This window comes from Magnolia sinica, chromosome 6, assembly GCF_029962835.1.
Source record: "Magnolia sinica isolate HGM2019 chromosome 6, MsV1, whole genome shotgun sequence".
NCBI classification, from domain to species: Eukaryota; Viridiplantae; Streptophyta; class Magnoliopsida; order Magnoliales; family Magnoliaceae; genus Magnolia; species Magnolia sinica.
The window spans coordinates 21,824,712-21,839,223 of record NC_080578.1 but is presented as its reverse complement, the minus strand read 5'-3'; the positions used below and the strand labels follow the sequence as shown (position 1 = coordinate 21,839,223).

General features: G+C 38.9%; 1 protein-coding gene across 3 annotated transcripts in view; it reads left to right on the top strand.

Moving 5' to 3' along the window:
• Positions 1 to 14,105, top strand: part of LOC131248513 (plant UBX domain-containing protein 8-like) — a 53,173-nt gene extending 39,068 nt beyond the window's left edge. The window contains exons 2-12 of one of the 3 annotated variants that reach the window (XR_009172274.1): positions 843 to 904; positions 1,039 to 1,612; positions 1,707 to 1,790; positions 1,878 to 1,996; positions 2,646 to 2,901; positions 3,022 to 3,237; positions 3,322 to 3,486; positions 10,280 to 10,423; positions 10,549 to 10,605; positions 13,362 to 13,636; positions 13,763 to 14,105. Coding sequence is in view for 2 of the 3 variants with exons in the window: in XM_058248823.1 (XP_058104806.1) it covers positions 874 to 904; positions 1,005 to 1,612; positions 1,707 to 1,790; positions 1,878 to 1,996; positions 2,646 to 2,901; positions 3,022 to 3,237; positions 3,322 to 3,486; positions 10,280 to 10,423; positions 10,549 to 10,605; positions 13,362 to 13,469 (1,788 nt within the window). In the remaining variant the exon portion in view is untranslated. Of the gene's footprint in view, positions 1 to 842; positions 905 to 1,004; positions 1,613 to 1,706; positions 1,791 to 1,877; positions 1,997 to 2,645; positions 2,902 to 3,021; positions 3,238 to 3,321; positions 3,487 to 10,279; positions 10,424 to 10,548; positions 10,606 to 13,361 lie in introns of all 3 variants that reach the window. The other 2 variants (XM_058248822.1, XM_058248823.1) reach the window with 2 other exon arrangements.
• The last annotated feature ends 407 nt before the right edge of the window (positions 14,106 to 14,512 follow it).

Genomic DNA, 14,512 nt, shown 5'->3' with positions numbered 1-14,512 from the left:
TTCTTCTCTGACCTATGTGTTTGGAAACTAGACTGGCCAAGGAGTGACTCTCACTTCTTTATTTTCTTTCTGAAATGGGACCCAAGTAGAGGTCCAATAATCACTAAAATTTCGGGGGAAGTAGAAAAACAAGATGAAGGCATGTACATCCACATGCAGGTGTTTTTGTCAGAACTTTTTACTGATCCATCTACTTTCTTGAATTCCCATGACCTGAGTGCAAGTATGTCCAAGTCCAACTGTATTAATTTCAGAAGGAATAATCAAAATGAAACAGCTGAAAGAGTTAAGCTGAAGGTGTATGAATGCACTTTAAGTGCGTCCTTACAACTTTACATATCTTGAGAACCGTTTTATGCATCTGAAACAGATTCTTTTCATCTTTTGCTATGTTCTTCCCAAGATACATTGCAGGATAATCCTTCCAATATCTTCCAGTCACTTCTGCATGTATGTCATTGATGAAATTACTCAATATTCTCGAGAATATATATATCTACGTTGCGTATTTGTGCACGCGCGCGTGCGTAGATAGATACATGCATACATAATTATTTTCTTTTATAAAATGTGGTCTGTGTCCTTTCCCATTGACTTCAAAGATTCTGATAGAATGTTCTGGACTACGGGGATCCTAGTTTTCTGGACTTTTCAAGCATTTACTATTTAAATTGAGAAGCTGTCATCTGGATGATTCTTCCATATTTTTCTTCTATATTTTATATTACTTTTTAGTATTTATGAGCATTTGTTCCCAGGTAACGTAGCTTCTTATTCTCCATATATCTCATGTATGTTTCACAACCTTTGTTCATGAAATTTAATGTCCTGGCCAATACCAGGAACATGGCGGCGATCTCAATGCAGCTGTGAATGCTCATTTCAGTGAAGGAGATAGAACCAGGTACTGTACTTGAGCTGTTGCCTTTGCTTTATCTAGAAGTTTATGTTACATTTTGTGAGAAGGGTTCAGTTTTTGTTTTTTACTATTATTTTACCTGTAGCAAAGTGTGTCGAATTTTCCTCTCCAATGTGCAGCACACATCCAACATCTGTTCCTGTGCCTCAAAATGATTTCATGGCTATAGATGATCCAATTCAAGATGAACCCCAAGGACTTCCTCCACCACTTTTGTCTGCCGCTAGAAGTTTCAACCCATTTTCAGTCCTTGACTCGAATTTTGGTCGAAATTTTTTTGACGGGAGAGGAGCTGCTGAGTTCCTGAGCCATGCACCATTGGTCTCACATCCAAGGGAGGTTAGGGAGATCCCAATAGAGTTCAAGGATGGGAACGGCCAGTCTGGTAACTCTGGGACCAGGCCTACCATTGAGGATGTCACTGAAAGCGCACACACGCATGGACCAGAAATTCATGGGAATGTCATAATTGATGATGACGACCTTCCGGAGGCTCCTACTCCCCATGCTGCAGGTCAAACTGAAAGAAAAGATGATGTTTCCGAAAGACGTCCTGGACCAAGTGCTCCTCTGTTAGCTGATGTGACTGATTATAGTAATGACATAGAAGAAGAAATGCTTCAAGCTGCTATCGAGGCTTCGAAACGGGAGGTTGAAGAGGGATACCCAAAAGAGCCGTTTGGTGTTCCCAATGTATGTGATAATTAGCCTGAATGTTGTGCTCAGCATCCTGATTATGATTGTGTAGACTGTGTTTCCATGCTGCAAAACTTGATATTTCATGCAGGATTTGTCCATTCCCCGAGTTGAACAAAGGCCATCACATTCGGAAGATGTTGAACTTGCACGTGCAGTTTCATTGTCCTTGCAGGTTTCTCAAACTTATCATTCGGCTTTATTTTCAGTTTTCCTTTTTTTGCTCAACTTCTCAATCCCATTTAACATGTCTCAAGTTCAGACAGCAGAGCAAGAGAAAGCACTGCGTGAACAGAAGGTGGTAGTTGGAACAGCAGAACAAGGCGTTCTGAACTCGTCTGGAATTGAAGATCTTGGAAGTCTGCCAGTGGCAAATGGAAGGTGGATCCTGATTTTTCTGTTCACGTTAATGGGACATTTATGCCTTTTGTTTATGCTTTCTAGAAAAGCTTTGAACATGAGATAGACATGTGAATGCGTGCACAGTGTACATGTGTGAATCACCACTGCTGCCACCACCATTCTTGTCCCAGCTATTCATGTGTCTGTAAAGTAGAATAATCACCTATAACCAGTTCGTTGTGAACATCACATGTGACTAGCTCATGTGTGTCCCTTGCTTAGGACATCCAAGCTCTGCGTAAGGCAGGCTCCACCATGAGGAGCACCTGGTCCAAAAGTCAGGCTGGTCCACAGTCAAGTGGGCCATGCGTGATGAAGCAGACTGCTGGCAAGCCTGACTTGTACTGTCCGCTGTTTTTGCATGGGGTGGCCTGAGCCAACCGATTTTTGGGCAGGATGATCTTCTGATGGGTCTACCTTATGCATGGCCTAAATGTCCTTCACACATTGGCGTGCGAACTAAGTTGCACCTGATGTTCACATGCCACATGATACCTGTTATAGGTGTCATACCTGGTGCATGTGTGCATGCATAATTATAAACATGAACATATTATTGTTTGTGTCAAAGTGGAGGGGTTACCTGTGTTACGTTAGTTCCTGATTCGTGATTGATTTCCTGTTGGAGGCAAGGGTCTGCTTCATCTAAAAGAGAAACTTCGAGTCAATTTAAGCACGAGGCAGGAGGCTCATCTGTCCAAGAGGAAGCTGAAGAAGTAGAGGAACAGCCGTTAGTAAGACACAGGTCCAGACGCCTTGCTTCAGGACCTGCAGAATCCACGACAGAAGTTGGGCAAGTGGTAGACAGCCCACCATCAAGTCCTGGACCAAGTATTGTTGCTCCTCGTCCCCAACATAATGGAGATGCTTTCCATTCTGATGAGGTATCATCCATAGGGATTACCTTTACCTTTATGTACACTGTCCAACTCACAAAAGGATGCATATTATTGAAAGGTTATTGTTCCATTAACTGATTGGTTGACATTTTTATTTTGTAAAAGTGGGGAGGCATATCCTCTGAGGAACATGATGAAGCAGTTATGCTTGAGGCTGCTCTTTTCGGTGGGATTCCGGAAGGGACTGCATATCGTTTTGCATACCCATCTCATCAAGTCCTGCAAACTGGTTCAGATAGAACTGCAGATCTCTATCCTCGGCGGGTACCTCGTTCGCCATCACCGAGTTTAACAGCACAGCGCTTACTACGGGAACAACAGGTTTTTCTAATTGTCTTGCCACCATAGTCATGATGATCCTTGGTCCCTGATAGCACTGATATCATATCTAGGCTAACCTTGCAGGATGATGAGTATCTTGCAGCACTACAAGCAGATAGAGAAAAAGAATTGAAGGCAATAGAGGATGCCGAAATGCGTCGTATAGAAGAAGCGGCTGCTAGAGAAGCTGCCCTTCTAGAAGAAAAAAAACGTGAGGAAGAAATTCGCAGGAAATTGCTTGAGGAAGAGGTACCATCCATCAGATATATATATATTCTCAAAACCCTGACAGTTCTCTTCATTCCTGTCCTAATGTATGTCTAATATAACAATTCTAAACATTTAACGTTACATTAAGTATCTCTCTCCCTCTCTCTCTCTCTCTCTCTCTCTCTCAAAAGTTATATTTAGCATCAATGTTGTCATATCGCATATGGGATCGTGTGCGATCGCATATAAATTTTTTTTTCGAAAAAAAAAATAAAATCAGAAAATAGGGGAAAAAAAGAAGGAAAAGAAGAAAGAAAGTAGGGGGAACTTTCCTAAGTTAATAGATAGATAATTTTTATGTTTAAAATACATTTGAGTAAAATAAAAACAATTAAACAATGAATTAGACATTAAGTCATCAACATTTGACAATATAGTTAACAAATATCAATTAAATTTAACACTTGGTAAGTAAACAAAATGAAGAAGCTATTTATTTATTATTGTTTGTAGAAAATGGAAATATAATTTACAAGTCAATAAGTCATACACTAAGTCACTAACAAAATAATACTAAATGGTAAATGGCTAAATGCTACTATATATGTTGATATATTTGCCATTGTGGCACTTAATCACCACCACCATCGTCATCATCCGAGTCATATCCTTCTTCCACATACACTTTCTCTTTTTCTGTTTCTTTATTATCTGTATGTATTACTACTTCATCAACATCCAACGGTGGATCTTTAACTTGATTATTATCTCCTCCCTCTTCTATCTCTTCTATCTCTTCTATCTCTTTCACAAGTTGACTGCTACTACTCGCCCCCCCTCCATCGCCTTCGAGTGGAAGTAGAAGTACCTTATTCAATTTGCACTCATGTCAGGTCCTCGCTAGCAAATACCGGCTCCTCCGTCTCTACGAGCCACTCGTTATCTGCATCCGGCTCATCTAAGCAGTCATGATCAAAGAAACCAGACTTTTCTTTCCTAGTCTGGAATTGTTTTCACAATTTCTGATTGTATTAGACGAATACCAAGTCATCGAGCTTCTTTTGCTCAAGGCGATTACTTTTCTTGGTGTGAATCCGCATGAAAAAAAGTGCATTTGGCATTAGCTATTCAGCTAATTAGTTTATACTCATAAGTTGAAGTTACAATTACCAAACTGTAAGTCTATAACATACTAACATATTAACATTTTCATTCCAAACTTACCACCTTGAACTTGCTTTAATTACGCTCACAACTGCTGACAGAACAAGTGAGTCCAAGAATCCTCATGGACAATTTCTTTAGAGCTGAATCCTTCCCATTCGGGTCCACTCCATAGGCAGCTCACCAATTAGTTGAGAAAAACAGCTTTAAGTAGGTTAGACTTTGTAGATAAGATTGTAAAAAAATTATTTGTAAGAGAGCTGAGACATTCATACTACTTACTAGGACAATTTCATTATCCAATGCTTGATGATAATATCCCTTGAGAATATGCCCGTACTCTTCATATGGAAGTTCAGTAGAGTTAAGATTTTGTCATATTCTTCTCTATCTGGAATCATTCTTTCCAACACATAAATAAATCCAACCATATATATAGTAAATGCTTCTGCTGGATTGGGAGAAGCAAATAAACAGGTTGGGTTAATGATGTAAGCAGCCGAATACAATGGAGATGACATTTGACAACTCCATCTTTTATCTATAATATTTATAATGGGCTTGTAATCATGCTCTCCATAGTTAAAATGGTTCATGATCTTATTTCTTGGCCTCTCCATCACATCATATATGCAACCCATTGGAGGCTTCTCACCCCCGTCCACCAACGCAACACAATTACTAAGGGCTCAGATGCTTTTAGCACCTTTACCACTTGAGTTCAAAAATTTTGCAAAAGAATTATTTGTTGAACCTGTTTTCCTTTAGTCTTTTTTGACAAAGGCCCATTTGTAAAATCGATGGACACTACAAAACTTTTAAGTTATGATTTTTTTGCATGTAATCTTTGTAGTGTTAAAAAGGCCGTAGCGAATCGGGTGACTGTTGGATGTAACAAGTTACTCCCAATGTGTTTTCTCATTCAGCTGAGAAGAAGGGCATGTTTGTACATAAAGACCGTGGTTCTTCTAGCCCCTGCAATCACATTTAAAAATAACCTACCTATATATTCTAACATCAGATTTTGAGTTCTACAAGGTTTTATCTCAATGCAAAAAGAAGTTCTAAAAGGTATTGATTTTGAGTTGGGTAAGGGCTCCAACATCCAGTTTTAGAAAGACAGATGAGTGGATGATGTGCTATTAAAAGAAAAATTTTCGATAATTTTTTCTCTTGCTCCAAATCAAGCCATCACCGTAGTTGACTGTTATACTGCCTTTGCTGGGAAAATAGAATGGAATGTGGAATGCAGGAGGAATCTCCAAGATTGGGAGATTCAGGAGTATGCGGATCTCCTGGACTGCATTTATAAAGCTTCGCCTAACCCCTAAGTCGAAGATAAGCTGATTTGGAGGAAGGCCAAATCCAGCAAGTTCTCGGTTAAATCATTTTATAATCAGCTGGATATTCCTGCTTCAAATGATGATTCTCTGTGCAAGCAAATCTGGAAATACTCGGTTCCGCCCAAGATAATTGCTTTCGGTTGGCTGGTTAGTAAGAAGAGGATTCTGACCGTGGATAATCTAAGGAAGAAAGGGATGTGTTTAGTTAATATCTGTCTATGCTGTATGAAGATGGAAGAATCGGTCGACCAGCTTATGCTCCATTGCCCCTTCATCTCGTCCATTTGGGCTGAGTTCTGCGATCGTTTTAGTATCAGTTGGTGTTCTCCTGATTCAGTGGTCTCCCTCTTCAAAGCTTGGCACGGGGCCAAATTAGGCAAGCATAGGTCTCGTCTATGGAGAATAGCTTTTCTTGCCATCTAGTGGTCAGTTTGGGAAGAAAGAAATGGCAGATGCTTTAGTGATATCACTAACTCTGCTTGCATTGTTTCCTCTAAAGCTAAGCATTTAATTTTAGAATGGGCTGCTCATGTAGATTCTCCGAAGGATTATGACCTTCTTTTTCTTGGAGTTTAGTCTTTTCTGCTCTCTCAGCAGATCTGCTATTCTTTTCTCTGTTTTCTTTTTCTTCGTTTAATAGATATCGTGCAATCTTTCAAAAAAATAAATAAATAAAAAATTCTAACATTAGATCAACACAATGGGCCGCACAGGGGGTCCAAAATAAACAACGCCTCTTCTCCATAAGAAGATGACTGACAGCTACATATGAGGCCGCGTTGTTTGTAATTACCCGGATAACGTATTCCTCACCTATTTCCTCATCTACACTATCTAGTAGTTTTAACAAGTAATCTCCAGTATGCAAATGACCCGATGCATCCACGAACTTCAAGAACATTGTCTCAGCTGGACAATTCACAAGAAAGTTAATGAGAGACCAACCGGATCTATCAGTTCATCAATCAGCCATGATTGAACACCCATACGTTTTCCATGATTCTTTATATTCGGCTATAAAGGATCGTGTATAATCAACTTAAGCTTTAAGGCACGTCTCCCTCATTTCATGATATAAAGGGAGTTTAAGCCAAGGTGTTCCGTAACGGTAACGGAGGCTGTAACGGCCACCGCCGTTACCTTTACGATATGGGACATAATGGTTGTTACGGCTCTATAACGGCCGTTGCGGTCTTTCTTATTTATTTATTGAAAAACCCCTCGAAAAACTTGTATATGCTCCGTAATGTTGATTAAAAAGTATGAAAAACTTGTATCTGTCCCGTAATAGACCATTACGGGGCTATTATGGCCTTCATAGGGGACGTAATGTGCCGTTAATAGCAATTGCGGGTCGTTTTTTCCATAATGGCTATTACGGCCCTGTAATGTGTAACGGTTGCCATTGTTACCTTTACGTAACGGCCTTTACGGCACACCATGGTTTAAGCTCATGTCTGAATTGACCTATAGCCTCAACCATAACTTTGAAGCCTTTTGATTTAACTGCGTTGAAAGCAATGCCGGTTTGGTAAAACCACTTAGCAATATGTTAAATAATGGTTTTCCTATCTTTTTATTTACACCAATTTTCTAAAATGTTTGAGTCGGCCCTTTGCCCTGACCCCTTTGGTTGACCACATCCTCGGGTATCCATGGGCTCATGCCCTTGGGCTCTTTTCGAAGCCATTGGTGGTCTAGACTGGCCTGTTGAAGTAGGGAGAGTAGGGCTAGCTTCACGTTTATATTTTCGTACGCATCTTGTTTCATATATTCTCTGTGACGTAGAGCACTATCGCATCGCTTTCTCGATTGTTTATCTATATACTCCATTATCTCTCTTCGTATTTCTGGAATAATTTTGTCGCATGCTTTTGCATTTGACCACGGTAAATGCGCAAGGTGTTGCTTGTACCGCACAATGCCATCGAAACCCACATACCTACATAACTCACATACTATGTGAGTCTTATCTGTTGCACTACGATAATGCCCATACTTCCAACTTGGGTCATTCGACTTGGCTTTCAAAGAAGAAGGTTGGGAAGAAGACATGGTGTGTGTGTGTGTGTGTGTGTATTGATTCTTCTTGTCATGAATTGTAAGTCATAAACTAGTAAAAACCAAAAACTAAAGTAAATAGTCAAGACTAGAGAGAGAGAGAGAGAGAGAGAGAGAGTTACACAATTACAAAAACGCAAATTACACAATTACAAAAACGCAAATTACACAATCTAAAATTCGGAAATATATTCTTGTCTTGATTCTTGAATGTTGTAGACTTATAGTTGTAGTCTTGTACTCTTGTTGCTCTTGTAGAATGTAAATTCTTGCCTTCTTTGAACTCTTACTTGATTCTTGGAAGTTGAATCTTATGAATCTCCTTGTAAGCTGTAAGTTATAAGTTGTAGCAAACTAAAAATAAAAAAAATGTTTTGAGTCTCTTGACTCTTGAATGTAAAGAAAGAGATAGAGAAATGTAGAGATTAGAGAATGATGAATGAATGTAGATTGGTAGAATAGAAATGAGAATGTAGAGAATGATTAAAGAGATATAGAAATAAGAATGGAGATTAATGAATAATGACTAAAGTAATGAGTCACTAAAGAGAGTGAGAAATGAAAATGATAATTGATGAATGAATGTAGATAGTAGAATAGAAACGATGAGAATGTAGAGATTAAAGAGATATAGAAATGAAATGAGAATATAAATTAATGAATAATGAATGACTAAAGACTAAAGTGAGAGAGTAGAAATGAGAATGATGAATGAATGTAGACGTAGTTACTACTTGTTAGTTATGTAGATTGTAGATTATAGAAATGAGAATCTAGGGAGATATAGAAATGAAATGAGTATGAATGTAGAGAAAATGTAGAATATAGAGAAAGAGAGAGTGTATGATTATGAATGAATATTATGTAACTAGAGAATGAATATAATAAATAAGAGAATGTAGAAAATGAAATGAATGAGACTCATGAGATGTAGAAAATGAAATGATATCTAGAAATTAAAAAAAGATTGATGTAGAAAATGAAATGTGAGACTTGACTTGGAATTCGATTTCGATGTGTTCTTGCTTCTACTTTCATGAATCTTGATTGAAACTTGAAAGAAGATGGAGCTTGGGCCTTGGAGGCTTCGAATTTGAGAGTTGAAAAATGGAGAATGTAATTATGTAAGTGAGAATGAGAGATTTGAGACTTTGAAAGTGTATGAGAGTAGAGAGAGAATTTGAGTGCATGTAGAATGCAAATAGGGGGGTATGAATGCCTTTTTATAGGGAAAACAGGCTGGATTTTGAAAAAATAAAGTTTCAAACGGTCAGAAAACAGTCAAATTTCTGACTGTTGGGCCAATATGTGATCGCATATTGTCGCACATGACAATATGCGATCTCCTGGACTGTGCGCATATGTGAATGTGCGGTTGCACATTGCAACACTGTTTAGCATGTTAGGAAGATTAAACACAATACTTATTCGTAAACTACAAATTAGTAGAATCGGTTGAATAAACTAGATGGAGGCACTAGATAAAGCAATAAACTACTGGATGGTATGCACTTGAACTGCAAATTTATTGCTCTATCTGCCCTGCACCATGGTGAACAAACTATGGCCCAAAATCACAATGATTGGGTAATCTTAATCACCTGACCAAAAGAGGCCTTCAGTTGGATGGTTAGGATTATTTGATTGTTATTAGTTTTGGACTAAATAACCCATCAATGGAGCGCACTGGATGGAAGTTTTGGATTTTGCACGCTTTTACTTTTGCAATCCATTTAAGAACAAGGGTATAATACATTGTCCTCTTGTAATCTGTGGTGAATATTCTCTGATTGGTCTCCCCTGTGAGGCATCCTGGGTAGCTGACGCAACCCCTACCAAGCACATTACTGCTGGTCTCAATAATCAACAACCTTTATTCTTGCTGATTAAAAAAAAAATCTTCATTACTGACGAGGACAAATTCATGGTTCTCTAAATTGGAATTGAGTTGTGCCTACTTCTTAATGTCCTATCCCAAATGAGTCCCGCTGCTACATGGTTAAGGGTAGCTTAACTGTTGTCACCTTTATTTACTAATAAGCTGTAGCTTATCCTCGATGCGGCATGCATGCAACATTTTAGTTTACAGGAATTCTATAACTAGGATGTTGATACTAGTCAACAAGTGATACAGAAATGGAATTCCTACCTCTTTCCCTCGAAAACACATGGTGCACAGACAGAGACAGAATGCACTCATTCGGGGTTTGTTTTCTCTGGTGATATTGGATATTCCCGTGTCTAAAATTTGTTACCAACTGCAGGAGTTTGAGCGACTGCTTGCAGCAAAGCAAGCTTCTCTCCCTCAGGAACCATCTCCAGATGACGAAAGTGCTGTCACACTTCTTGTCCGAATGCCTGATGGTAGCCGCCGGGGTCGTCGCTTTCTGAAGTCTGACAAGCTTCAGGTCTCTCTCTCTCTCTCTCTCTCTCTCTCTCTCTCTCTCTCTCTCTCTCCTGTGCAAGGGACATCATTTTTAGATATCTGTTTCATTTTTCTTTCAGCCAGTCTTACTGCTCTTTTATTTTGCAGTCTCTTTTTGACTTTATAGATGTTAGTAGAGGTGTCAAGCCTGGCAGTTACAGATTGGTAAGTGTTCTGCCTATTGATCTTCTTCTTCTTCTTCTATTTATTTTATTATTATTATTATTTTTTTTCTAACTAGTTCTCTGGGAATACTTTTATCGATGTTTAGAATCTCATCAGATCAGTCAACCAGTTCTGCCCTCACCGAGTGTATGAAAAACTGGTGCACTTATATGAATAAATGAAAAACATAACTAAATCAACAGAAGCACATGATTGACCAGGCCAGGTTGACTTTGTTTTTGGCTTGGTCGAGCTTTTTCTCCTTATTCTTACAAAGGGGGAGGCATGGCCTTATATATTTATTCATGCCTCATATAATTATTTATTTATTATTTCGTTTTGAAGGATTGGCCTTACATATTTATAAGATGGATTTAAAAAAGAATAAATCAAACCAGTGGGGCCTTATACATTTATAAGATGGATGGGAAAAGAATACATTAAACCATGGGGGTAGGCATTGATGGCTGGCCTTATATAAGATGGAAATAAGAATAAGTTAAAGGGGGGGTTAATCCTTACCCCTGGACAAACTAATCACAAAAACCAAACAAAAGCCAAACTACACCTAACCAAACAACAAACGGTTATCTATTCTTATTAATCCCCAACCTAGGGAGACGTGTCCTATCCCATGAAAAAGAATGTTGCATACGATGAGGAAGAATATACCCCCGCTGAAAGACGGAGTCCTGGGATGAATAACATGCATAATTGGTCAATTTATCTGTCACTTGAACGAAGAACGAGCTATCTCAACATGCATTGTTTTCCTCATCTTTTCAATCTGGATCCAACAATACCAAAGATACTGAGGAATTTGTCTTTGCCACCATGACTCAACTAACATGATTGAGTCAGATATAACTGTAATGCTAGTATTACCCTGTCACGGTGACAGACTGACCAGTAGAGCCCCCTTTTCAGCCACAGAATTTGTATGAGTCCCAAAGAAACTCGAGAATGCAAAACAAAATTGCCACTTGTGGTCTCGAACCGTCCTCCGCCACTTGCTGGTCCTGTGCTACCCCTTAAAGCTCCATCAACATTTAGCTTCAATAAACCTGGAGGAGCAACCCATTTAACAAGAGAAACTTTCTTTTGATGGATGCCCATTTCCTTTAAATACCAAGGAGAGCTTAAGGAGAACTTTTTGTTTTTAATCAATAAAAGTAGCTCTTTTTCAGAACCTTTTCAAACCCTTTTGAACATTGTTTTCAAACTCTAAATTCCCTTTGGAATTTGTGCTTACAAAATTGGATTAAATAGAAAGACCAGCTGTTCAGTTGACGGAGTGTTAGTCACCCGTCCTTCACACCCAAAGAGAATTATTGGCATGGGCTGCATGGTATTTAGTAGCAAATATCCCATCTCTTCCTGAGGAGAGCTTCCCATCTCTTCCTGAGAAGAGCACTTTCTCACGATGAACTAATTGTTTAAAAGATGCACCCATGGAAGATTCCCTTGTACTGATATTGTTATAACACATAATTGAAGTCATTGATAAAGCAATGTATCTAAAGAATTGAACTCTAGAAGTTCTACCAATCCATTTTACTCGTAAAAAGGGTTAAAAAAATTGATGTATCCAAGGATTCTTTGAAGTAAGAGAAACTGTGCATCATATGGTAGCCTAATATGATTAACATGTCTAAAGAGCATCGCATGTTGTGCAATTGGTACCCTCAGTGCTATTTGAAACGTAGGATAGGTATACTCATTCATGCATTTTTTTTTTCTTAACCAATCTCTTTCATACATATTTTCAGGGGCATGAAGTGTCAACTTGTTTGTCTTTCCAAATCCTCACGATAGTTGGTCTACTAGTGGGTCTTTTCTTAGTGGTCTCCACATGGCTGTTACCCATGAGAAGAATGAGTGATCATTCTTAGATGTTTCAGACACATAACAACATCTACAATTTTTTAATATGTGAATCAAAGTACCTGTCTGGCAATTGGGTCTTATCTACTAGCATAGGACCTGGGTATAGCAGTGGTTTTTGACATGCCATTCCTCTGAGGTTTGGAGGTTCACTGATTGCCAGGTTTAGTTATTGATGTTGCAAACTTACAGAATTATGTTCAAGAACAAGGTAGTATCTTTCCAGGAACTACCGGATCCTGGACCTGAGGTGATAGGGTATACTCAGGTTATCTGTTCTTACAAATGGTGGTGCTTTTGTTTTTGTTTTTCCTTTCTTTCTTTCCTTTTTATTTTATTTTATTTAATCTAGCCATGGATATGCTGTCTTGTTTCTTCCCACGGATTGTCCATGTCCAAAAAAATCCCCCAGATTGGAAAATTCTCACCTATCATTCTTGGGACTTGTCTCAAATTGGATGTACGCCATTGCTGTATTTCTCTTCTTAACCATCTACTAGTCCGCCACATATTTAAAAAGGTTAAAGGTTATGATTGCCCTGTCAAGGAGATGATCAGGGCATGTTCCAACCATGGTTGTACGTAAGAATCCAGTTGTCTGGATTACTGAACCATGGCCCAGAACTGAAAACCTGAGTGTAATTCCTGTACCTTCTCCTGTAAATAATGGTGCTGTGCATGCTTTACTCATGTAAATCTTCTGTCTTCATATTGTCTGAGAAAACCATATGGCAGCAGAAGATATTTTGTTTCATGATTGTCATGAACAGCAACAGTTGTTGCCAGAACTATCTAGTGATAGTTGTAGGAGTTTGGCAAAATGTCATCTAGAAGTACTAATGCTCTAATTGTGGGGTTTCTGTGTGGGACAGGTGAGGCCATATCCCCGGCGTGCTTTCAGCGATGGTGAGAGCCAGCTGTCTCTAAGCGAGCTGGGCCTGAGCAGTAAGCAAGAGGCTTTGTTCCTTGAGCTAATCTAGCAATGTCACTCTCTTGAGAGCAGTGGTGTAACTAATGAATACCCTGCTACTTTGATCAATATGATATATAAAAGTTTGAGAGTTAATATCAGGTTTGTGGTATTTGATTGAAATACCCAAGAAAAATTGCAGAAATCAAGGGAGGGCTTTTCAATTGCATCTACAAGGTGAGGCTGCTTGTAACTCTTCTTCTTTGACCATCTTCACAACGGCATGGAGTTATTTTGAATGCTGTAGCTCAATCGGTGGCCCCTCTTTCTCACAATCGTTGAGGGTCATGTCTCTGTTCTCAGCTTACCTATCAATGTAGAAAGAAGAAATCCCTTCAGCATCAAAGAAAAGCATGGGGTTGGAGCCTGTAACACACCAAATGGTGGTGTTGGTGCAACCTTGATGTCTCAGGTTCATTCTCTTGAACTTTACCTACCCAATATGAAAAGCCATCCAAGATAAGGCAAAAATAACTCAAGTTGCTCTACTTCTTTCTTAGGACTGGACTTGGGATTGAGCTTGTGATTTCATTGTAGTTTGGTGAAAATGATATGCTTGCTATTCTGTGCTTGTAACCTCCAGGATTCCTATTCTTTGAAGTGATTGGAGCATTTACTATCAGTATTCATGATAGATGGTTTTGGATGGGCCTGATGATGTGATTAGACATCAAGGTACTGAATTCTGTTGGTCCAGCTGAGAAGGCTCTGGGGAAACATATTAGACTCATAGTTCAAGAACTCAAAAACTTGGTATCCAGTCGGGTCGGGTTAACTTGAAGACTATTGCATTTGACTTGTTTTTTTAATATTAAACTAGGATTAGTATCTCACCAATAATAGATACTTAGAAAAGTAGGAGTATAAAAAATAGACAAACTAAAGCATACAAATTGTTGCTTGGTGAGGTTTTTGCACAGCTTAGCACGCTAACTGATGCACCACTTCCATGTACGTGAGTGTCATGAGATATTCTTCCACAGTCACTTACATTAGTGGGGTGTTTTTTGGTTTTCCTTCTTAAACCTGACAACATCCTAGTTTTTCACGAGT